A 27,212-nucleotide genomic window follows, 5' to 3' on the forward strand; every position below is an offset into this window, starting at 1 on the left:
AACTGATCACTATTCTGAAGTTACTATAGTATTCAACCAGGGATGTATAAATGTAGCATCATGTTTCAGACTTCAATGACAAAACATTGAATTTTTGTCATTTTTTTTTTTTTTTTTTTTTGTGCACGATCAATGGAAATTGTGCAGGTTATGACATGTCAGCTCACTCATTTGCATATCCATATCCACTGTACAAGAACTGTTTTGCAGAAATTAGCAAAACTTCAAAATGTCATAACTTCCTTACTTTTCATCCGATTTCAGTCAAATTTTTACCGTCAGTTGAACTCGTAAGAGTTTACTCTTTCTTAGTATCAGACAAACTTATATTTGGACTGGATTTACGGTTCATTCTTCACTATTATGGGGTCTGCAGTGGTGATATCAGTCAATCGTCGGAATAATTTAACTCTTTTACATTCAAACAAACTTTCAACCATCTGCTTCAACACTATACTACACAATCGATATGGTGCAAAGGGAGGCTTCCGGTGATTTTTGTTTGTTTGTTTGTTTGTTTGTTTGCTTGCATGTTTGTTTGTCATGTTCTTAATTGCAAATGATAGGCCCCTATGTATAATGGGTTGTTATATATCTTGTGTCAGAAATTGATTTTTTTTTTTTTGCTCTTAAAAAATGTGAAAAGAAACTACTTCAAAACATACAATGACCACGAAATAGTTTAACGACTTGTGAGGCATATAGGGTATTATACATCATGTTCCTCCCGTCACAGGTCTTGCCCGTGTAAAATAGACAAACAAACAACCACAGAAAGATTCCTACAAGAATGTATAACATATTTTTTCCTCCGGGACGAAGATTTCGGGTTGTCCACTGAAGAGCAATTAAGCGCTCAAATAATTATCCATCCTGCATGGTTTAATAAGGTTTATAGGAACATGTTTTCTATTTTCCCTCCTTTTTAGAGGGGTATCAACAATTCGGTGATTGCCAGCCTCAGGTATCGTGTAAAGCTTTGTAAATCTGAATTAGATTTCAGGGTTACATTTTCATGAACAATCAATTCAAGAATGACATGGCAATGAGAATTGACAACCTCACCTCATCTATCATGCTTACGTTATATAGTGACAGAAACCAGTAATATGTGACAGCAACATATTGACTGAGACAATAAATTTTGCAACTGTATTTTTCCTTTCATCTGCCTGTAATTAACTTCTGTAATGCTGTTCGTTTAATGATAATTACTCAATAGCCTATGTCCGTTCTTCTATCAACGGTGGGCCGCGAAGTCCTCACAGACGGACCGCGATGTCGGTAAAACGAAACAAAACAAAACAACAACAACAACAACAACAACAACAACAACAACAACAACAACAACAACAACAACAACAACAACAACAACAAACCCCCCCCCCCAAAAAAAAAAAAAAAAAATATACATTTTAACTAAATGGGCCTCAAAAATGGAGGAGCCAAAGTGGGGCTTGGATTGAAAAGGGTGAGAAGCGCGGCTCTCTGTATTTTGATAAATTCAAGACTTCGACTCACGCTGACGAAACAACTGTCCGCCTAGAAGTTATCTAGTATTATGACCTGCTCAATCGAGCACCCAACCAAACCTCCCCATCCCCATCCCATAGAGCTGTATTTACTCTACGCCCCATCCCCACCCCCCCCCCCCAAAAAAAAAAACAACAAAACAAAACACGAACATTATTATAGAGGATCTATGCAATATACAAATACATGCATAGATGTTTTTTCTCCCGCCTTTTTTGTTTTTGTTCTGCTTTCTGTTTTCTTATCAACGATTTTTCCAGGTAGTACTAAGTATTTCATACCGCATACTTTGTACTGTTAGCATTGCAAGTTACTGAGTACCAAAGAGCTTTCCCCACTAAAAGAGAAAAATCTCTTTGCTGAGTACCGACACTGTGAAGAGCGTCCTCATCCGTTTACTCTCAGAAAAGTCGTCTGCGAACAGAGTACTAGTATCCACACGATCTACACCTGTTCCAGAGACTGATCTACCTGCTCCTTGCCGTGACCGTAAACACTGTATCTGTAATGGTTACACTTGGCAGAACCCGCGGCTGCTACTGAGTATCTGTCGACGCGCCCAACACACACACGCCCCACTGGAGAAGCCCTAGCAACGAGAGTAATCAATGAGCGAGCAGGAACAAAAGGGACAATAAGAGCTGGAAGAGCCATGAATAAATCGGACATTTGTTGTCCTTGGTATGTAAGTGTGTACATTAGGAGCACGTTTAGTGATTGGTGCAAGTTGTAAAGAAGGAACTCGTGAAGTAACAACTTGAATTGTTTTTTGAATCACCGGCAACAACAGTGCTTGATTTTTAACACTGCCTGAACTTAGCTGAGCTGAGAAACACACTGGATTAACAGATGACTGATACAATGATGGCAGGTCTTAAAAACGACCCCAACAAAGGTCCACTGAAACTGGAACATGACAGTAAGTCAAAGTGATACCTTGTAACTTTAGGGCCTAATTTAATTTGTGCTTATGATTCACGATGAACTTAGATGGGGTAAGAATTAATATGTTTCTTTAATAAAGTTTAATACTCTTAATTTGTAACTGTTACATTGAAGGTGCTCTAGCCTAATGACATGTTAAGTTTAGTTTCTACTAGCTAGATCTAGTCTAGCTAGTCATGCTACTAAGTATTCTGGACACAGGATGAACTGGGCCATGTCCAGAAGACATAGGGGCATATAGGCCTAAGTGCAGTTTATTAACACGATTGTATCTAGACTAGAGACCATTACATTTATTCTACATTTTCTAGATCCTAGATCCTGTGCAGTTGTGACAGTCTATTCGATAAAGAGTGTGTTGGTGTTTAAAGTCTCCAACAATTTTAGTCAGAACTTTCTTCTTGATCTGGATCCTAGTTATCAAATTCTACGATAGATCCACCTAACTGTTACACTGCAGCTACAGTCAATGTAAGATCTAACTTCACAGCCGAGTCACTGTATAAATAGCAATATTCTAGCATTGAAAACACTTGACCCAACTCTGTAGATCTTGTTCTTCTGATGTTTTGATAACATTAACAATAAAGTAACGTACAGTACCTGTCGTGGATCCAATTTCTCCAAATTTTAGACTTGCACTTCTTGTAAAATCCCATTGTGTACAGAATGTAGACCCTGTTGCCTAGCGCATAAGTCAGTAATTCACAGTAATGTTTTGGTGCTCTTTTAGAAGGGGCCAAGACATAAGATCCTAAAGTGCCCATGTGTTAATTTCTGATGCTTGAATGATTTTAATAACTTTTTTTTTCTTTGTAGACTGTTCATTTGATCTGTATCTCATTTGGTCTTGCAGAAATAATCCACACAATAACTCAAAGGATTGCTTTTCTTGGAAAAACAAGAAGGAAATGTACTAACTATATAGATATAGACCATGTACAAGTTCTAGTTTCCTCTGTATACAAGAAGCAGGTAGTAGAATCACATGTAAATCATAGACATTAAAACATAAAAAAGTTGTATAAGTATCATTACCAGGTAGTAGACCCTGTTATGAAATTCAAAGATTAATCCAAGTCCTGTTTCAGCATGTAGAAACAAACTGTGATTAGTCAAGGCTATGGGTAATTGCTTTGATAATAATAATTGCTTTATTGATCATTTAATAATTGCTTAAACTTTGCTGCATGACAGACATGGGTTTCTATCACAAGTCAGCATTGGATGACCTGCTTCACATTTGTGATTTTTATTCTTTCGTCATTGTCACTGTTGGCACGATACAAATGCCAGTGGCAGATCCAGAGGGGGGCGCAACCGGCGCACGCCCCTCTTTATTTTTCGTTAAAAACAAAGAAATTTTAAAAATGAAATGAAACCCGGAAGTGGCACCAGAAATATTAGTTGCGCCCCCACCCCCCTTTACAGAATTCCTAGATCCGCCCCTGAATGCTGTGGTTCATCGTCATCATCACTGTGAACATTGAATCAAGGAAGAGTCTGCTGTCATGACAGATTTTCTCCCAACATATCTAGGCATAACTTTTTGCAATTATAGTGTTGAGCATGGATGCAAGAAACTGGTTCAGTTCCCTTTCCCCTTGCATAAACCCCCCAAATTGATGGATAACCCCCCAAATTGATGGATTCTATCCAAACTGTCACACAGTATGACGTATATATGTCACACTAATTAAATCAAAAAAATAACACAGATTTGATTGGTGCCTTATGAAATCAAATTTTGTTTCCAGTTACCCCACGAGACCTCCACCACATCAACACCATTGGCCTGTCCAACTCCTTTAACCTCGATGACTCGTACCGCTTCAAGGGATTTCCCGACTCCAACTTCACATCTGGTAGGCATCCTTTGCTTGGCTCACCAAAACCTGTTGAAACATCAGGCTTCTACAGGAGACCCCAACATTTTGTGAAAGGTAAGGTGTGAAAATTACCTTTTAATGCAGGACTTGTGACCAAGGTGTGGCATTTCTGGTTAAATATGTCGAATTTCACTGAAATGTTTCTCTTTCATGTTGCTTCAACAGTCTTGAAATTTACAACCAAATTGTTGTGATTTACAGCATATTGATTTACAGCTTTATGAAGGACAACAGCATCTTCAAACTTTTGTTAGTGCATTTATTATCAAGATTGACTGAGATAGTATTACATCAGTTAATACTTTCTTCTGAGCTAATTATACAATGTTTATATTTTGTGTATGCATATATATAGGGGATTTTTTTTTTTTTTTTTTTTTTTTTTTGCCACAGAGGAGGAGGGGCATCAATGAGGGTCCCTGATTCACATTATTTGCTTCATAAGATTTTTTTTTCTTTTGTACATATTTTTTTTTTTTGTTACTTCCTAGAAAAGTAACATCAAACTCATTCCAGGCCATAAATATTATTGAAGAATACATTGTTCTCATATTTTTCCTTTTTGTTCATGAAAAAAGAAATCAATAAAATGTGCACACATGCACTTTTACAAAGTATATTACAGAGTGTGGTTTGTAGGCTTTTTTAATATAATTTCCAAAACAATTTTAGTTTTATATACTGTTCACAAGTTCAGTTTTAATAGGAGACACACATACAGACACTCCTCAAATATGAGCATTTTACACAGCTTGTACACAGATTACTATAGATACATACCTAGTAGTCATATTCAGCGGTTACTCACCTTTCCTACACAGCCAAAAATCTCAGTCACATGCTGTGTTTGTTGAAAAAAAAAAATGTTACCCTTAAAAAGAATAAAAACTTACTCCCCCACCTCCACTGTACTGTTTTTAAACAGCAGATAGTGAATTCATCGACAGCGCAGAATAATTTGCATACAAATGCATGTATTTATGTGTTATACCTAATCACATCAAGAAATTCTCTTTTCTCTATCCTATTATGAGAGATGAGTATGAAGGACTCTTTTATGTTCTAATGCCGCAAGCTTCTCTTTTGACAAATGTCAGGTTTACCCTATGATTACAAAAGTCAAACCAAACAGGATATTATTGAAGCTGAGATCACCACGGAAAATGGAGTACATCCCGGCACATGTATGTTCAACACTTTATGGGATCATTATATTATATAGTCATTGATGCTTATTAAATTCCTAATGTTACATGTATCTATAGCCATTAGGCTACTTTCAGTATATATATATTCAAAAGCAATATTTATCTGGTTCACTTCATGTTCTTCATATCAGCATTAACAGCTTGGACCATTTGGTGTTGGGGACAATATACTTTTCATGTGTAACAAACCATGCTGTTTGTTTGTTTGTTTGTTTGTTTGTTTGTTTGTTTGTTTAGGTGCTTGTGTACACGTATGAGTACCCTGCATATTAGGGGGACTTTAGGATCAAGTGCATTTTCAGAAAATGGACAAGAAAAGTTGAATCATGTCCTCTGCTAAAAGAATAATACCACAGAAAATTGCTGCTGCATGACATTGACAAATTTGGGTTTTTATGCTTTTATGCAAAATTGTCTGTGACATCTTCAAGGCAAGCTTAATCACATTATTAACAATTTGATCAGACAGCCATTGTATGCTAATCTACAAAATTCAAATATTTTATTAAAAAATATCCTTTTATCAAGATGATAGGGCATTTAGTGGATGAGGTGAAATGTGCATAGAATGTACATGTAGTTTAGAAAAACCTCAACACATTGATTGCTGCACATGGTCAAATGTCCAGAAGTAGCCATACACCTCTGTTTCATTTTTTTTTTCTTTTGAAATTATTGCTGAGTGAATCATAACTGCTTATCCCATATGAATTTACAGTTGTACATACAAATGAAGAGCATTTTCTGTATCTGCCTCAAACTGGTGTTGACAGATGTAGTTTTATAATCTGGGAGGCTTATAAATGTGTATGTTGTGAATTAAGGATTTAAAATAAACACATGTTTTGCATACAGAAAATTTTCATGTGCAGTGAACAAAGTTTTTTTCACCTTATTGTCTACTCTTTTGGGCCGAACTGTATGGGGGTGTTTATGGCTTTCTCACTCAACATTATTACACATTTCATAAATATAACCACTAACTTCAATATTTGATTTTGTTGAACATTACTGTGGCATGTATAGACATAGGTACTTCTAAAGGTATGCAATATTATGCATGCTGACTTAAATGCAATTAACTGAAATATGCCTGCTTTACTCCATCCCTGATTAACACTTTAATAAGCTCATTTTTGTTGTGTTTCATTATATCCCCAAAGGACAAAATAAGAAGAAAAAGAAATGCATCCCAAATCTATCATGCAAATACTTTTTTTTTTCCCTCCAAATTTCCCTTTCCTCACTACCCTTTAGTATTCATATGACGGCTTCATCATTAGTTAGCTGATGCTGTCATTATCAGTGCAGGATCCCGTGATGAATTTAGCCCTGCAGTACAACAAAAGATTTTCATCTTAACTTTCAATCACTTCACCAACCGTACTTGATGGTATCGTCATGAATGGATGAATGCTTGTGCTGTCCTGGTATCCATGGTTACTAGGTTACTCTTAACAGGTTTTTCCATTGCTGATTGAAAAAGAAAGCAACAACCCAGAATAAGCTGCATTCGTGTGGAATGAAATTCAAAATTAATAGCACATCATAGGCAATTCCACAATGGCTTCTGTTGCATTTCAAGGATATGATGTGACCCCAAATGCATGCTTCATTTAGTAATGGCTTGATTAATCAGTGGGAGGGGCTTAAAATGGAAAGCCATTATTAGTTGTCAATTATAAATTAGTTGCTACATTTGCTCATCTAGTGTAGATGAGTGTAAAATTGCAGTGTACTATGGATGAAGCTGCACTTGCATTGACTTGATGCCTTCATTGAATACATGTACATATTTAATCTGCCCTTTACACCCAGCATGATACAATATCTGTAACTGGAATTGATTTAAAAGAAATATTTATATAATAATTTTTTTTTTTCTTTTTGTAACTCGTTTATGACCAGCTGATTTTGATATTTTACAAATTGTCCATAGACACCTGCCCGAGTATACTCGGGACTAGTTTCCAACAGGTAAATGGTCAAAATGTCCAACTTTTTATTTCCTGCCTGCATGTGATCATATTTATCAGCAAACTTGTAATGAAATTATTTAAACATTGTATGCTAAAATCAGTTGCACTAAAAAAAAAAAATCACAAAATAATATGAAATTGTGCTGCTTAGTGCCTAGTTGTGTGTACTTACACATAAGAGTGCAACTTGTGGGATGTGACTGCCAAAATCTACAAAGTATTATTTTTTTTTTAATTAGATTTTATATTCCCATGCCAATTGCAGTATTTTGACAATTCCTAATAAATGATATCTAAAAAGGTATGCAAGACAATTTCCTAGCCTAAAGGTGTTGTTTTTATCATCAGCTGCTTGTTTCTATATCATTACTTTATTGATTTGCATGATCACTTCAAATGGCCTAGTGGTCAGCAACGAGATAATGAAGAATTTATGTCAGAAAATGACTTGGAAATTAGCAGCATGCCATGAGAATATCGAGACACAGGCATCAGTACCATAATTTGCAAACCAAACAGTGCATGCTATGAAGCTAATGATTGTCATTGTAGTCAATTATCAGTGTGGTTTGTGTGAATGGTTTATTAGTAGACAACCTTGGGCCACAAAATTATTCATTAGTGTTGTACAGGGTGTACAATGTACATTGTGTATTTAAAGTAATCTTTCTCTCATGCTTACTTACAAGTTGTATGTGTTCCTTGACAAACAACCTTTCTATACATCTCTTGAATCTCATTATTTACTCTATATGAGATGCCTTTCTGTTGGCATCTTAGTGTTCATTTCCATATTTTTTTTTCTGTTATTATGTCACAATGATGATAATAATAAACCACATCACCACAGATGTAGTTCTTTCACTGTATGTATTATAGTACACATAGAGTAGGTACATATACATAGCTCTGTTCAAGTAAGAAAATGCAGTTTGACTTATTGCCAAACTGACTTGATATAATATACTGTTAAAGGACAAGTTCACCTTCATAAACATAAGGATTGAGAGAATGTGGCAATAATAGTAGAACACATCATTAAAAGTTTGAGGAAAATCGGACAATCCGTTCAAAAGTTATGAATTTTTGAAGTTTTTGTGCAGTCACCGCTGGATGAGAAGACTACTGCAGTGTATGAATAACTTAGATGTTACATGCGTACAACAATATAAGGAAAATATAAAGAGAATTTCACAAAATTTCATCTTTTGAAAAAAGTACACATTCCCTTGACTCGTTACCGACATATGTTATGGGTAATATTATTCCCCCTGCCTTTAGAAAGAAGCAAGTCAAGTGTTCTTTTACTATGCGAAAAAAGTGAAAATATGTTGAATTTTCTGTACATTTTCTTTATACTGTTGTACGCATATGAAACCACAAGTTGTAGTAGTCTCCTCATCCAGCGGTTCCAACGCAAAAATTTAAAAAATTCATAACTTTTGCATCGATTATCCAATTTTCCTCAAACTTTCACTGATGTATTCTACGAATATTGCTGCATTCTCTCAATCCTTATGTTTATGAAGGTGAACTTGTCCTTTAATGATGACTGATTTGGTATTTTATAAGTGTCCTCTGCACATACACATCTGCATCTTTTTTTTTTCTCTCTCTCTCTCTCTCTCTCTCTCTCTTGCTGATTGATCATTCATTGTGTTGTACTGCCTCCAGCTAGTCAATAAAGATGTCTTTTTTTCTTCTTTCTCAAAGGGAGACCCAATGTGATTGCCAAGACAGGAGTACAGTATGGCTCGGAGGAACATGATAGAGTCACCAGTACCGTGCCTGTTTCTCCTAAGAAGAAAAAAACTCCATTCTGGAATGAAGACAGAACGTAAGAAATAGATTTGTTTATTACAAATATCGGTAAAGACAAAGTGTAATATAGTAAATATATAAATGTATAAGATAGAGAAAAGAAAGGGACAAACCTGTCTTCCCAGTTGGTCCCACATTGCTGGAACAGTATGGAGAGATCTTACCTTTTTACGACTGATCATCCGCACTACTATCTTGACTGTCCCAGAGCTGTGGGAGCAATCAGGATTTTTAGCAAGCCCTGCCATTAAACACCAGAGTTTGCACTTCGCACATCTGATGAAAACAGCTAGGCACTGTCAATTATGTCCCTAGGGTCACTCTCCCCTCCAAATTTTGTCCCAAGACCAACATTCTTTAAGGGGACACCAAGAGAAGTCCCAGTGAGTGTCCACACTGTGGTTTTAGAAGGGAAGGTCCTGCGGTGCTGGACTTTCCGCACAAAGTGATACCTAGCATGAATGAGGGGTAGAGTAGAGTTCAAAGTTTTGTGAATTGCTGACAATTAAAGATTAGAGTCTCTGAATTGTATGCTTTGTGCAGGACATGAATTATTCAGATATGATATAGAATATTTTAGCATTGGGAGGCATGATTAAAAGCCTAGAAAAATAATGAGTAGGCTTGTTAACTGGGATACCGAAGTGAACAGGGATGCAGTATAGACATACGAACAGGAGAGGAGTACTTTGCCCATTGCTGCACGCTTTCATAACGATATGCACGGTAATGTAATGTACTCACCAGAACTTCTAATTGTTTGTAAATCTATGTTGTGGATGTGATCAGGTCAGCTGAAGAGAGGAAGAAAGCTAGGCAGCAGAGGGATGCTGACTGGGACAGAGCCCAGTATATGCAGCAGAAGGAACAACAGTCCAAGGCTACCTATGAGGAGAAAAAGAGGGTAAGATGTCTGCTCAACTCTCCACATTATTTCAGAATTTCGTTTGAATGAAAGGGCATATTTACAGTTCATAATTTGTATACCAAATCTTTTTTTTTTCTTTGTGTCTATTTAATGTGCCTTCAGAGTCCATCTATCTATATTCATGTTTTTTATGTATCTGCCTCTCTATGTGCTATATATGGCTGTTTAACTGCCTATCTATTTTTCTAGCTATACATTTTCCTTTTTTTTCCTTAAAATTCTACAATCTCTCCTATTTAGGAGACTTTGCCCAGATTTTGTTTTCCTAATTTGTAATATTTTAGACCAATTTGCCTATTTTTATCACAATTATGTAAGAGTTACCTTTATCTCAGTTTGAAATAAGATTCAACCATCAGAAAATGAATGTTGCTATAGAGACTGGGATATTGCCATCACAAATGTAGTTGGTGTGTACAATTATTATGATATGATGAAACAGTGTTGTACATTTATAAAGAGGGATGCTGCAGGCTAAGTGTTCTTATGGACAGCGGCAACAGATAATCATGCAAATATAATTCTTTTGTTTGTCTGTTTGTTTTTGCATTGAGTAGAGACATTTTAGTTGGCAAAGAGCTGTTTTTATACATTCATTGTAGACAGGCTTTCCCACCACACTCATCTAGCATCATACTGTTCCCCAACCTTTCCACTGTTATTTTGCTCACACATACCTTGTACATTATGGTACTCATCAAACATGTTGCCTCATGTCTCTGGCCCAGGATCTGAAGATGCTGCGAGACTACAAACCCTTCGGTCGTCCTGGGGGTGGGGCACCCCGACGAGAACAAGAGGCATACAGGACTAAAGCTGTTACAACAAAAGAACTGGATAATCAAGGCCCTGAGATGGTAAGGAAGAGCCCTGCAAATGTTCTAGCTAACTATTGCATTATCAGTTCAAAAGCAGAAAGATTTAGTAGATTTGGTTAAATTCAGATGAGTGCTATTCAAAATGCCCTTCTGCTTGATAAAATACTCTCCTTCAGTCTTTAGTAGAAATCTTCTTATTTTTTCATCATGTTTTGTATGTACGTCTTTTTTTTTTAATTAAGTCTTTTCTCTCCCCTTCTTCAAGTTCTAGTATATTGTATCTTTTAATGCATACTAGTGTGTGGTGCTTCTTTTTTTTTGTGTTCTTCTTCATTCCTACATCTGTTCTCAATCTCACGCTCGGTTGCTTGTCTATCTCTTTCCCAGCTCATGTTTCCCCAGTTCGGTAAGCCAGGGCATGGTGCCCCGATCCGCACCGATTCCGGCAAGGTTAAAACCAGCATCCGTGCCAACAATGACATCCGCTTCAGGGATGGTCTAGGGCTGAGAAAACAGGTGGAAAATACAGTGAGGTATACCAACAGCAAGGATTTCGGCGACAAAGTCAACGAAGAGCTAGGTGGGTGCATGATGTTTGCATTTTGATTTTGATTCACGTTGCTCTATCTCTTTTTATCAGTCCATGAATGCTTTCAGATTTCATTTCCATCTCAACACACAGAAAAACATCATTAATGAATGACCTTTGCTATGCAAGATGCAATCAGATTGCTATTTCATTTTTGTCACATATCAGTATGAAAATTATCACTCTGATACCTCAAATCCGAAATCCATATAAAGTTCTCTATCAAATTGCAAGAAATCACCCCATCATTCTTTACAACTTCTAAACTAGAAATGAATTGTTTATGGACCCATTCAGTCACTACGTTTACAATTAATGTTATGCAGTAGTGTTGTGTCTACAATTGTAGTTGTGTGCAATGTGTGTGCACTCTCATATACAAGCCATATGTGCCTCGAAACGTGTGAAGAATTACATAAATTGTAACTGTTACAGATGGCTCCTATTCCATGGCAAATGCTTGTTTCAAAATATGCAAAAAAAAAAAAAAAAAAAATTGGTGGTAGATGATATTGTTGTGTCATGCGTAGAATGATATAAGAACAGCCGACAATGTTTAACCTCAAGGATAATGTGTGTGCCATTCTTTTTGGAGATGTCACTGTCACAGTGCATTTGTTGTATAATTCTCCATGATGACCTGTGGATTTTTATCTTAAATGCATCCTATGTAGGTAACATGGCACTTGAGAAGAAAACACAGAAAGAAATGGAGAGATACCTGGAGAAAGAAGAGGAGAGAAAAACTGTAAGTGCTCGTAAGATCATCAGTAGACACTCAATACTTAACATGTATTGCCTCTCCTGTACTCCCCCACCTACACACTCACACGTTTTATCATTTAGTGATTTTTTTTTCTAAATTTCTTCTCAAATTACTTGTCTTGTAATGGTGCTTAAGTACCATTTCCATCTTCTGACAAAAGTTAATCATTTGCAACCAGTGGTACCAAGGTATCTGTTGAAACATTATCTACTTATGCACATAATAGTTTAATCTTTATTTTGTACAGAATAGTGCTGTCTCAGTTTGTCTATTAATTTTCTTTGTGCAGTGTTTTTTAATTTCTCATTACCCGTGAGCATCTTGCCAGGTGAAATTTTTTGCACAATGAATCCTCTTTGCTCACCTTCATTTTCTGTGCAAATATTATTTTGTCATGTCAAATAGTAAAATGAATATGACTGTGTAGAAGCTGCTGAGAGCAGAACATATACAGATTGTATCTTTTGCAACCTTCATATTCAGGAATTGCAAGTGCAAGATGTAGGTATACACATGTTTTTAGATCAAATGAGATAATTCTGTTGAACATTAAAAAATAAAAACAACAAAACATCCATTCCATGCCTGTGCGCACTATATAGATGTTATATAGTATTACTATGTAGATAATACATGTGCTGAGGACACCACATCTCTTTCATACCAACAGTGGGAGTTCAATCCTTTTGGAAAGTCAGGGGCTGGTGCTCCAATCAAGACAGATTCAGGTAGGCAAGATTTTGTGAACTCGTGTAAAAGCAGGAAAAGCAATAAGAATTCATGCTCTTCATACGTACTCTAAATATGCCTGATGTCTAACTTAACTCAATATATCATGCTCACATGCATACTATGGTAAAATATATGCATACTGTAAAACCAGAAATGTTTGCATTCTTGAAACTTCAGCGAATTTTGCAAGGAGCCAAGAATCGCAGAAGTAAAATAAATGTTAAGATTTTGGTCTACACTATGCATTGAACTCTAGTCAGTCAATTTGGGAAATTTCATACTGCGAAAAAGACTGTTGGCTCCAATTCACAAAGTTTCATGCCGTGAATGTTTCTGATTTTACAGTACATGCAAGGATGTGCGTAAACTTTTTTGGTCTTGTTTTATCTTCTTTGTTAGTTGTTGTTGCTCTCTTATTGCCCTTACAATGTAGTTTTACCATGGTTACAAAGCATGCATGAACAAACTTTGTGCCTGTAAAGATGCTATGTTGAATTATAGCAATGCATGTAAATCATCAGAGGACAATGCACCTTGTGTGCAGCTGAAATGATCTTGCAACAACGATTTAGCTATGTTCGCATGTAGCTATAATATACGAGGGATGATAGACAACATCTGAATATTTCATGAGCCTCTGGTGGTATATGAGCCTCTGCGGTGCGTATGAGACTTGAGATCAATACTGCTCTTTGTGAGGGAAGAAAAGTGTTCCTGGCAAGGGGGGCATAGTTCTTCATTGATTAGCCAGTGTTGCGCAGAAAAGGGCCTCCTTCAAGATCCAGCAATAATACACAGAGTTCAATCTACCGTATGTAAAATGGTAACATGGGTGGAAGGGTGGAGGATTTCAGATGTTACTGACTGCATGAGATTTCCTGCCAATGATTTTATATGCTTGTAACTTTCATGGATTTGATAAAATATGCAAATAGCAATTATGTGCAAATGATCGAGCTTCATGAGATCAAGGCTGTAGAAGTGGCTATACCCGAATTGCGCTCGAGTCTCATATCATGATATTGTGTTTTATTGCCCCAATGTTCAGTTGACAAAATATGTAAGTACAAATGCAGTAACAGTCTGAGAAAAATGTAACAAAACCAAAACCACAATGACAAAACATGAAATTATCCATCAATCAGTCAAGGGTTCGGATGTGGAAGTTCAGCTTTGTGGTGCTTATTAGGTTATTTCTATGCAATGTATGACTAAAATCCAATTTGCAGTACTGTGGGTTATTTGGTATAGATGAGATACCAAGCCATGATTTATTGGTAGACATATACAAGTAGTGGCAATTTCTTTAATGATATACAACATGTTTCCTGGAATATCGGTAAACAGGATGTGATGAGCGTAGTTTGTGCGAAAATGTGTTTATTTTGCACACATTTTTGATATTCCCCTGTTTTGTGTACATCAAAACATTTACCCATTGAGGATGGGCCAATTTTGCTGCAACACACATTTTTCATTATAGCCACCTGCTCGAGTATACCCAGGACTCGTCTCCAGTGGGTTAAAACAAACATACTTGTTTTTGAGACATCTCCTCCTCTAAAAATCACCTATCCATTGTAGCAACTTGTACACTGGTGTTGATACAATCCCATTTGCTGTCAGAAAGATGCCCATAAGCCTCATCACTTTTGTTACGTAAGCCCCATCACTTTTTGTTGCCCGGTATACTGTCTATTCATAGATAGTGTCCCCCTTCAAGTTTGGCTAGTGTTTACTTTGTGCAAGCCAAATCTCTAGTCCCTCCCCATGCCACACCCTCAACACCTGAGATGATTGTGGAAGTTTGTTGAGTAAACTGACCATGGAGTCTTAAACAAACATGGACCAGTGGTTGGCAAACAGATAAACAAAGCTGATGAAGACTGACTGCCAGATCTGTAGGAGGCAAATGGGTAGTAATTGCTTTTGCAGTGTATCCTTAAGAGTGAAACTGTGTTTATCATTAGACAGGCTTTAGGAGCATCACTTTTACCTTTGCTGTGATGAGTCTTGTATTGAAACTGCAGCTCAGTCAGTGAGATTTTGCTTATGTTACAGGACGTAAACACATTTCAGACAGAATATCTGGAGAATGGTCTTGTTAGATTTGTGTATTTACTCCTCTCCATCCATCAAGATTGTCAAAAAAACAAAAACAACAGCTTTCAGAAAAGTGGCCACTCAGGCCAAGACATCCCTCTTTCTCTCACAAGGTTTTAAGAGTAGCGTTTTGTTTTGTTTTTTCTAAGACAAATAACATCCATTTGACACTGAGTGTCAAACAGTGATCTCGGTGTTTGTCCCTCTCCCTCCAGTCAAGATGGACTGTTATTATTGTTGTTTCACAGTTACTCTGAATTCTAATCATAGTATGTGACAAACATCCTGTTATATCGTGATACTGTACGTAGGAAACCTTGTAACAGGGAGAGTGAGGACATTGGTGAAGGATCCGGCCGAGATGAAACAGATTGAAGAGAAGCCACACATGAAGAAGCTGGGTGAGACATAGATTTTATGCTGAATATATGTGAGTCTGTGCATGGAGGGAGTCATGCACTTGGTGTTTCATAAATCACTGCAAATCATGACAGTGCACACACAAACACCCAGTGCAGACTTAGTGGTTTCATTGTTAGACACACAAAAGTCGCCACGCTCGCTTGCAAAAGCCAACAAAAGACCTGTAATGTCTCACATGATGCAGTTTTTGTGACTCCTACTTTATTGTTCACTGACAAAGGAACCATTTAACTGTGAAGACATGGAATCTAACACTTTCATGGTTGATTTAACACAATGGAAAGCATCCTGGACTTATAGAATCGACACACTTTTCTTAAGCAAGAGAGAGAAAAAAAGAAACAAAATCGATAATGCACACCTTTCATGTTAATTGTTCTTTCAGTGGCAGGTGTGAAATTACATGCTTCACTGAGGGTTCCATTTCACTGTACTTTAATGTCTTTAATTTGCCATTTGAAGAAATAATGTCAGTGGTATAATTACGAACAAGGCAGTATTGTATAAGCGTTATAGAGACAAGTGTTCATGGCTATTGCAATGGATAACATGTTTTGTGGTCTTTAATAGCACTTTCTTACATTGAAGCATTGTTTAGTATTTCAAATTAAAGGCAACAAAATGCTACATTAACAATGTCACTCTTTTTGTGGGTATAGTTATCTTTGTATTTTGAATAACATGTACTTCTTTGGGATATTTATGGTAAAGGTTTTTCATATCAATATCTGCTTCTTCTCTCTTTCCATACCCCATTCTCTCCTGCCTACTTCTGTTGTCATCCAAAGCTCCTGAAACGGTAAGTAATAGAATTTTACATTTTTCATAAATTTGTGTTCCTTTATCTCCATGTCTGCCAGAACACTTCTTTAAATAAAAAAAAGAAAAAAGAAAAGTAGTATTTGCTATTTCTTTGAGGAAAAAGTTATGTATGATCTTCATCATTTCTGAAGTTAGAATATCGGTATTGTCAAGGGTCTTTGTCAGAATGTTCAAAAGTCACAAGTAAAACAGGGGTGTTAACCCATTACTGTCATGATGAAAACAATCCTTGTTAAAAGCAAGATATAATTACTGGTATTCTAGGGTAGAGTCTTTTCTCTGTCTCTGTCTGTCTCCCTCTCTCTCTCTGTCTTTTTGCCTCTGCGAATGTTTCTCTCTGTCACTATATCTGTTCCATATTTGCTGTTTGTAATGAACTATGTGCCCTTATATGAGTTTAGTGTATGAAGTCAATATGTATGGGGCATGCCCAAAGAGAATGAAGCCAGAATGAAGTGTTTAAAAAAAATGTGCCCATTTTTTGCTCACTGTATCTCATGAAGGGAGACATTTATGTGCAATGAAGTTTTACAACTTCATTTTTGATGCCTTTTAGTAGCAAGAACAAAAATGAGAACACAGTAAACATCTGACTAAAACAGAACAACACAGAACAGAATTTGTGCAATAGCTGTTTAGACAAAGTTTATTGTGTGAGTCTCTGAAGACAGATTTAGGACGGGTGCCAGATTTTGAGGGAAGGCAAAACAATGCAATTTAGCCTATCTCAATTTGAACATGTAGAGAATAATGTCTTCATGACAGTTGATAATCTCTCATTGTATGCAATAGTAATGTCAAGTGAGTGTTGGAAAGATGCTTACTTGATACAAAGTCAGAGATTATTGCTTCCTGTTATGAATTTTCAGACATCAACAACAATTATTCTTCCTTCATGTGTTTAGGCCTGTGCAGATACATATTCGAAATGTGCTTCTATCTTGTTGATCAATAACAGGGTGGAGACTATGACCCGTGGGGCAAAGGTCAAGGAGCACCGGTTCGTGATCCAGAGGGAAATACAAAGAGGTTGAGATGGTCCGACCCTAACACAGCACCAGAATTCTACGTCAATATGTCAACTGTAAGTACCTCTTTGTTGTTTTCATGATTCAAGTGCTTCTTTCTTTGATGACATGGTTTGCATGACTGCATGATTTGTGTCCTAGTAGTTTTTCTGGCACAAAAGAAAAAAAAAATTACTGTGTGCTAGCCATTGGCTTTGGTTTTATGGTGCCGCATGAATTTGTGGACAAGACTTGTTGTGAACAGTGTAAAGTGATGCACTGCCCCTAATGGGATCAGAACTATTTGATTTTAAAATCTTAGTGGTTTGTTGCAAATCACAGGATGTCCTCAACTCTAGCATCATCATGCTTTGCTATGTCAAATGTTTTTAATACCCAAAGTGATATTGCAAGCAGGAAATATGCAATTCTCTATACCCAGATATTGCTATTTTATGATTCACATTTCTCTTGAATATTATTAGTACTTTGTCATTTCTTTTTACAGTATCAAAAATCATATGTTTGACGAGCAGATATCAAACACTGCTGTTGATGATTTGTGTGTGTGTGTGTGTGTGTGTGTGTGTGTGTGTGTGTGTGTACAAATCCCAATAGAAATAGAAATTCATCATTTATCTTGATCTGGTTTCAAAACTTGCAATATAGAATGAAGCAATTACGTTTTTCTCTTTTTTTTTTCTTGTCCCCCAGGGAGTTGCCTTGGAAACGAAGCCAGTTGGTGGAGGGGGTCACCTGATTGATGAGAGAGGGGAGAGGAAGACACGCCTCCAGCAAACCTTACAGCATGATTCAAATCCAGGAGGTATGTTTGTGTGGTTTTTTTATGAAATAAATAATCCAAACTTCAATTAGGAGTGCATACTGGGATTTCAGGGCCGTCATTGAGAACTTGTTCAGTGTACCTAGAGTGGCGCAGTTGCTTAATGGTTGAGTGTTACATGGGATATTCTTTCATAGCAAGTGAAACCTTGTGTTTCTTGTGATGAAGTGCCTCTACCCATCTCAAACAGTGCAAATGATGAGTCTCTTAATCTTATTTTCTTTATTACACTCAAGTCTGACATTTTTTTTTTCAACTTCCTGCCATACATTCTTAATTACCTGTATTTATTTCATAGACCCTGTGAATGCATATTGTTTATCTACCTATTATCTGCCTTCCAGTAGTCTTATCATGATTTCTTTTGTAGTACTGTTCAGAAACTTGTTTAGAGTCTTGAAGTTTCCTCCTTCGTTTTTTCATCCACCCCCAACCAAAACTTTCCCCTTCACCTCAATCAGGAGGTGGAATTCGAGGGCCACTCCGTCAAGCAGGTATCGACTCTATTTGCCGAGTGTTTGCAGCATGTAGTTCCACCCGTGTTCAAACTACTATCACAGGAATGCTGTGTAATTGATTGCCCCACACTTTGTTTGCATGTCAGTGTATCTTCTTCCTCTTTTTTTTTTTTTTCTATCACACTCTCTTTTCCCCATCCCCACATATGTACAAACTTTTTGTGTTTGACCTTTTAATTTCTGAACCTTATTTGTTTCTTTCTTTGTCATTTCCTCCTTTTAATCACGATCCTTGGTTATTGCTGTGTTGCAACCGCTATGTCAAGTAATTGTATGTTCCTATCATGACAGAAACTATTTTCTTATATATGTGATGTGTGCCATTTGGTATACTTGCTGCTTTTTGCAGTCTACTTGTGCATGTGATAGAGACTTTGCCAAAGGTATTACGCGCCATATAAGAATGGTAATAATAATAATAATGATAATACTTTACATTTAGTTGATGATATAGAATTTTATGCCAGCTTATGAAACACCTGCCATCTGCAATCTGCCTCACAACTCAGAAACAAACCTGCAAAACTCCCATTCATATTGCAGGAGAGTATTTTTCCTGTTTACATAACAACCGAAGAGTATTCAGCCTCTGAAGGCACATCTTACTTTAAACACGCATGGTTACACTGTGAGGGTAATTAGCCTGTAATTGATGTATGTTTACCCTGCCCATTAACAAATCAGTGCTAATTTGCTGAATAACTACGGCAACTCTATCAGTGCGCATGGAAACATAGGCAGAGTCATTTAAGACTCTCTTCATAGCGATGGCTTTGTGCAATAATCTTTTATGCAATAAAACTACAATGTTTCTTGTTTATACTCAAGTATGATTTTGCTGCCACTTTGTATTTCCTGTTTCTACTCTCTCAGTGTTTTCCCCCTTTCTTTTACTCCAAAGTCACACATTTGTTGTCACCACCATTCAAACAAAGCTTTGCACTTGTTGTCTCTTATCCAATCATCTTATAATGCACAAGTCACACTTTTTTTTGCATTCACTGATTTTAATATTTCTACTTTCTCTCTCTCTCTGCTTTCTCTTTATCTCTGTCTTTATATCTATCTCTATCTTGCATATATCTCTCCCTCTGTGTCTTTATATCTATCTCTATCTTGCATATATCTCTCCCTCTGTGTCTTTATATCTATCTCTATCTTGCATATATCTCTCCCTCTGTGTCTTTATATCTATCTCTATCTTGCATATATCTCTCCCTCTGTGTCTTTATATCTATCTCTATCTTGCATATATCTCTCCCTCTGTGTCTTTATATCTATCTCTATCTTGCATATATCTCTCCCTCTGTGTCTTTATATCCATCTTGCATATATCTCTCCCTCTGTGTCTTTATATCCATCTTGCATATATCTCTCCCTCTGTGTCTTTATATCTATCTCTATCTTGCATATATCTCTCCCTCTGTGTCTTTATATCTATCTCTATCTTGCATATATCTCTCCCTCTGTGTCTTTATCTATCTCTATCTTGCATATATCTCTCCCTCTGTGTCTTTATATCTATCTCTATCTTGCATATATCTCTCCCTCTGTGTCTTTATATCTATCTCTATCTTGCATATATCTCTCCCTCTGTGTCTTTATATCCATCTTGCATATATCTCTCCCTCTGTGTCTTTATATCTATCTCTATCTTGCATATATCTCTCCCTCTGTGTCTTTATATCTCTCCATCTCTCATTTTTCTCTTCTCTGCTTGTTGTGTATATACTTTCTGCTTTGTGTATGTGACTCTCTCTTTTTTGTCTCTCTCTTTCTCTCTCTCACTGCCTTTCACATTCTCTCTTGTTTATATGTGCTGGCTAATGTTTGCTTGTATGTCATAACTTAATGTTCTACATGTTTCCAGGTGTCTATAGGAACACTGCTGTCTTTATTACACAGAGGATTTCTCACAAACCGGGTAACCTTAAATTTGAGAGGTTGGGAATGTTGTCGATCCAATACATGAAGCACCATAAAATTTCTCTGCCAAATCTGTTTCAAATACTTTTTTGTTGTTGCTGTTTCTCGCTGCGTAGTTCAAGGGAGAAATGAAAAGGTATTTTTCCTTTATGTTGGTGAACTCTTCTGTGATTTAACAGAAAATCTATAAAAAAAAAAATGTCCTCTGATAGCAATCAAAGTGGGAGCTGTTTGCAAGGACTGTGTGAGTATGTGTGAGCACATAACAACTTTGGATGGAAATGATATGATTTTATTTTTTGTAGTCTTCCTTTCACCACCTGGAATTGATTACTGTTGATTATGGTTAGGAGTAACAAATTCACAAAATAAGCAGAGAGACAATGATTACTTGTTATTGTCTAAACACTTTCTTTTCAGCTACTCAGATTTGAGTACCGGTAGTCAGGGTTATTTTACCCTCTATTTGAATGTTTTTGATACAATTGCAGTGATAACCTGTGCACTTGCCAACAAATTTTCTATGCTTTGATGATGCATCTGTAATGTTTTATATAATGTTTGTTGCAGCCTTGTTATGAAAATGGTTGACTTAAACTGGTATCCTAAACATCCCCCTTCCATCCTTCCTTTCAGAGCACATTAAGATTGATGAAAGCACAAGAGATCCCAATGAACCCTGGGGCAGACCTGGGGGAGGGGCACCTATCTATCGGCCAGACGGCAAGGTGCAAGTGCTTGTGAGCGGCAAGGCAACCAAGGACAAGATGGGAGTGGATCCCCCTAAAGCAGAGGAAGTGGAAGCCAAGCGCAAATATCTCAGCACGCTCAGTAAGTAACTCAACTTTCTGTTGCAAGGCCCCCTCCAAGAATCTCTTGCCTCCTGTTATTTGTGTCCTTCTTTATGCCGCAAATATTTACAGAACCATTTTGATTACATCTGAATCTTACAAAATGCTCTATATGTGCATCACCTGTTCCTTTTGCAAGTGTAGGTCATTAAACTCTTGCTTATACCATCCATATGTACAATATGTCTGTATCCTAGTATTACTATAACTATTTATGATATCAACTTGTACATGTAGGCATAAAGACAGACATACATATGTAGAGGAATAGAAAGATGGACAGGGGAATATATAAAAGAGATGAATACATATATACAGAGATATAGGTTTGTATGTGTGTAATACACAGATGTGAGAAATATATCAATATGTTTATCTTTCTCTTTCCCTATCCATCTATCAATATCTTTTTAATAGAATCAAATATGGAGGAACAGAAGATGCAGCGTGAGTTTGAGGCAAGGGAGGTGAAGAAACCCGGAGGAGAGACGGTGAACTGGATGAGGAGCAAAGAGGTGGGCTACCGGGCCCGGGATCCGGCCACAGGCACCGTGCTGCCCATCCATCACAAGGCCTACTCTGACGTCACAAAACATGTAAGAATAAACCCCAGCACTGCGCTTTCATCAGTTTGTCGTTATTGCTTCCAGAGTTGTGTTGAGATTTGATTCCATCCAGTGGTTCACAATTTGGGCCTTTGCTGTAGGATGTACTGCATGTATTCATGTACAGTCATTATCATGTGAGAGCACTCAAATCATTCATGATGATTGAAAGCAGGTTGATGTGACTTCATCTTTACACATTTTAACTAGCAAAGGTCGTATGAGTTGCATTCCTTGCTTTTAATTTAGATATGTGCCTCCTATTGAGAGCAACTAAAATGATTTTTCACCTCAACTCTACAAAATGTAATATTCAAAATTTTCCACTCCATGAAACATTTTTCAAAATTAGAAGGTCATCTGTTAGTTACTGCTACTTCATGAATACTCTTATTCTTTTTAATGTAAAGAGCAATGAGATATGGTTTGCCTTTCATAGCCACTCTGTAAATGTACAAAATGTATTTCAACATTTAGAATTAAAGGAAATCACTATTAATGACAATGATATTTTTTATAGCTTCAGATGATATATCAGGAATATTGTCATGATTTTATCTTGATAATTTGACAGGAAACATGTGCTTTATGCTATCTGTGTCTTTAAATCTTCTCCCCAGATGATGGACGTTAGAAGACCAGGAATCGAGGCTCGGGATTACAGAACAGACCTAGTCCAACAGGCTGAACAAAGGGCCCAACAGCGAGATGCAGAGAAAATTGTATCTAGACAAGCCGTCAATCAGGTAGGCAGTCAGATTATGTCAGATGGTAAAACAATTGAAATTGTTTTTTTTGTTTTTTTTTTGGGGGGGGGCACATTCAGTGCAAAGCCATTGATACATTGAATCTAAACATCTGAACTTAGTCTAAATAAACTGCAGTACATTGTATTCTGCTGTGGATGATCAATCCCAAAGACTGTACTGCTCCATGTTTAATTTTGCTGCCATTACCAGCCCATGTGATTTGCGTAACATATTTCAGGTGACTTACATTACTTGATGCATGTGGGACTAGAAGTTGATGTTGGTCTTAACTTTAAGCTTCATATTGATCACCACTGTTCAAATCACAAACTTGATCTTATTGTCTGTTGCCACTTTTGCAAGCAGCCAATAAATGTCAAGAATGTCAAAGGGTTTTAGATCAAAGTATTACACTGTATCACTGTGCATTCTCTGTATTTTGCTTGAAAAAGAATGAGGAAACAATAAAAGGTAGAATAACTTCATTATACTTCTACATAGAAAATATGCATGTTAAAATTTTTCATACACAGACTATCATAACAGAAAGGAATATGGCTTTACATTTAAATAAGGATTGTGATATCAAAACTGCTTATAAACCATTTCTGGGCAAAATAGAAAAATAATAGAAATGTTCATCAAGCATTGCTTTCATGTGAATTGTGCTCTGCAGCATTATGACACCTTTGACCAGCGCTGGGGTAAACCAGGCCATGGCGCCCCCTACGAGCCAGCCATGAAGAGGCACTCACTAGACCTCAACAAGCTACATCAGGTGAGATACTGCTCTCTTTTGTGTGTGTTGTGTTGGCATTCATGTTTGCATGTGTTTGTATGTATGTGTGTGTGCAATGTGTATGTTTGTTTGTGTTTATTTCTCTCATTACCCCAAATTGGCAATTTGTCTTTTGTACAACGTCAATGACATAATGAGCTGTTGACTCTGGAAAATTAAAAGGCAGTCAGAGAGCTGAAGGGGAGGGGTTGCCAAATGTTTGATTCAAGAGATTATGAGATACGTGCCGGGCAAAGCAATATTGCAGGCTATTCAGACTAGTCTTTCAAATAATAGAAACTGTAATAATGAATATTTCCTTGTGAAGATGCTCTGTGAGGTCAATTAAATAGCTATGTGGGAGGTTTGAAAATGGTAGAAAATTTCAAGAAGGCACGACCATTATGCAGCCATTAAGATGTCCTATGTGGCATTTAGTTGGTATCTTTGAACAACTCCAACATTGCTCAAATATTGTGGGTATTATTTTGGGCACTTGCTAACCTATCTAATGCCATACAAGTCTATGCTTGTAGAAACTAAATTATTACTGAAAACAAAAAGACTTCTAGCCACTTATTTTGCTTTTGCCTGTCTTGGTGTTCTTGTAAAATCTTGCTCATGCTTGAGAGTAGGCATTATTTCCTGAATTAAGTTTCAAAGTTTCTGTTACTTGCTATAGCTTTCTATTGCATGCCATACCTATGTTTCTCAATGTTATTCTTGTGTCTTTCTGTTTCTTTGCATGCCTCTTTACAACTTTTATCTAACACAAACAAATACATCCTCTGCATGCTATCTACACTCTGTCCTGTGTCAAACATTCCTGAACTTCATATCAAATGATAAAAATGATGACAATATTCCACATATGCCACAAAAACAACAAACCTCATTCCAAAACATACATGAATATCTATTTCTACACCCATAATCTGGCCACTTTGACATATTTTAATTTGCTCACCATACCACATCAATGGCTGTCCCATGCACCCCCATCCATTTCCATGCACAACACACAAAACGCACATGAACACAAAACAGATGGAAGGTACTCCCCGCCACGCTGGTCAGCCAAACGCCCGGACCAAAGCCCTGGAGTCCCGCTTCAGGGACCCAACCCAGCAACCGGCTGTCCCGCGCCAGCAGCCCACGGTAGGGGCCGTTCCTGCAGTAGTGGTGTGTATTGTGGTGTAGTGCCAAAAAACACTCACACTCAACCGTCACTTGTTTGCTATGTTTTTCCTTTTAACCCAGTCATAATAGAGAGCAAAATGTGTCTCACAGTACAGTGAAAGACTGTGCAGATTTGTGGTCTAACGTATTCTCTTGAGAGTAATTTCAGTTTACAATAATAACTTCACTCATCAATAATTTCTCCTATTATCTTACCTAACCATGTTTCATCATTCTTTTTGAAGATATCAATACATATAAAATAGTTGCCTTATTTCTAATTTTTTTCTCATTCTCCACTTCCTGAAAGTGATTTATATTTACAAATACATGCAAGTAGGGCAAGATGGTAGCAACAAAGTTATTTTTACAATGTATTAAAAAACACACACACATCATAACACTCTGTCTGTAAATATTTGTCAGTTGTAAATTATCTCCTTGGGAATACTTCATGTTTATTTGTAGTGTCCATACTGTCTTTTCATGTATGAATTTCAAAGGAGAATGAAGTTTTGCAATATTTTCATTTGTATATGATGTGCAAAATATTATTTTTGCTTTTATCCTTTTGGAGAAGTTGACATTACCCAGTACATCATGATAATTTATTCCCATTTTCTGTGTTTCCTTACTGCAGTTTCCTTTCCCCACTAATGTCAATTCTCTATGATAATACTGTACCTTTTGAGTTGACTTTGTGACACATATGCAAAACTGTCATACCACTGGTATATCTTAGTGAGCCATGCACTGTATCACATGCATTTGTCACAAAGAATGAACTTATAGAACAGTTTGATAATGTGTTGCTTGAAGGTTTGATAATTTACCTTATGGATTGTGTTTGTTGATCTAAGTAAGTGTGAATTGTCATTTTGTCGATTGACATCCTAATGAAGCACCTTTGAAAATTTCTGTGTTACCCAACTGTAGTGGAACTGCACACTTGTCATAGTGTTTAAGCCATAAACAATTGTAACTGAATGCATAAAGGAAAATGAGGCAGTCTAACAACAACAACAACAACAAAATATACTGTGGTGTCATTTTGCAGTGTGTAAGTCAGTTATGCCACCCCCCCCCCCCAAAAAAAAAAAAAAAAAATGTCTGCTGACAATAACTTTTGCATACAAGTATTTAAAGGATTCATCTTCATTCTTGATCATGAGCTGTTTTTTTTTTTATTTTTATCGTGAGCATATTAGTAGGGAATGAGAAAACTGAAGGAAAAAATGAATGGTGGGAATGTGTCTGCTTCCTTCCATGGGTCAGATCTGTCATCAGGAAAGATGGAAAAATGAATGTACCATAAGTTATAAACAAGAAGAATACAGAATGAGGGAACTGTTAGATTATTTGCTCGTCCAGCTGTTCTATTTCTAACCTCTTCAAAAGTTGTCCCTGGATTTGAACCGTGCCAGTGAAAGATTTGGAAACAATGACCTTCATGCTTTAGGTAATGTCAAGTGTGTGAATGCTCAGTTATCCCAACAAAAGGTTATGGCATCGAATGCTAACATGGTATTTGTTTTTGTTTCATGTCTTTCTCTTGTTCAGAATGGACAATACCAGCTGAGAGCACCGTGGGCGGCGTACACCTTGTAGAATCTGAGATTTGATATCATATATTTTTGTCGTAAAATAAAAACATTTTATTACAAAAAGAGGAAGAGTAAATCATAAACCATACAGATAGAAATCAACAGGGTATCCAGTCACTACTGAGGAGGCAACATCACAGGTCACATGCTTTTTCTGGAAGTGCTGAACTCACAGAACTTGCCACAATCAAAAATGTAATGTCAGATAAAATCAAGGTATGGATCTGGCTAATTTCATGAAGCTGAGGTGAACCACACTTGGTATCACTTACTGGTATTCTTCTGTATTTAGGGGGTCTGCTCCTTGTTCTAAAAGAAGCAGCTTACCAAACTTTATTCGAAGAGAAGTTTCACCACTTTCATTCTGATTTGTTGCTGCTATGCTTCTTTTAGAAAAGATGAATGCAGTTGCAGATCTTATGTGATTTGATAAAACCATTACAAGCATCCATTGACTAAAATTATTATTTTTTTAATTTATCATTTTTTTTTTGTTTTTTGCAAGCAATATTGTTACTTTATATACACTTTTATGTGTCACATTCATCCTCCATTGTTTGAATAAAGATGTATATATTGTAAATTGCATCTTATT

At 36.7% G+C, this 27,212-nt stretch overlaps 1 protein-coding gene across 3 annotated transcripts; it reads left to right on the top strand.

Annotated features, from left to right (window-relative positions):
- Positions 1–2,151: 2,151 nt before the first annotated feature.
- On the top strand, positions 2,152–27,205 carry LOC140237403 (uncharacterized). Of its 3 annotated transcripts, XM_072317324.1 has the most exons (20): positions 2,152–2,452; positions 4,236–4,421; positions 5,465–5,551; positions 9,268–9,391; positions 10,165–10,279; positions 11,032–11,160; positions 11,509–11,701; positions 12,385–12,458; positions 13,147–13,204; positions 15,623–15,712; positions 16,523–16,533; positions 17,515–17,640; positions 18,278–18,389; positions 20,796–20,849; positions 21,488–21,682; positions 22,120–22,298; positions 22,928–23,053; positions 23,733–23,834; positions 24,882–25,016; positions 26,574–27,205. In XM_072317324.1, exons 1-20 carry the CDS (start codon positions 2,383–2,385, stop codon positions 26,619–26,621), a joined length of 2,214 nt encoding a protein of 737 aa, XP_072173425.1. In that variant the 5' UTR covers positions 2,152–2,382; the 3' UTR covers positions 26,622–27,205. The 3 variants fall into 3 exon arrangements, with proteins under 3 accessions (XP_072173425.1, XP_072173426.1, XP_072173427.1); XM_072317325.1 differs by lacking the exon at positions 20,796–20,849; XM_072317326.1 differs by lacking the exon at positions 5,465–5,551.
- Positions 27,206–27,212: the final 7 nt, after the last annotated feature.

This window comes from Diadema setosum, chromosome 14 (genome assembly GCF_964275005.1).
Source record: "Diadema setosum chromosome 14, eeDiaSeto1, whole genome shotgun sequence".
Classification (NCBI taxonomy): Eukaryota; Metazoa; Echinodermata; class Echinoidea; order Diadematoida; family Diadematidae; genus Diadema; species Diadema setosum.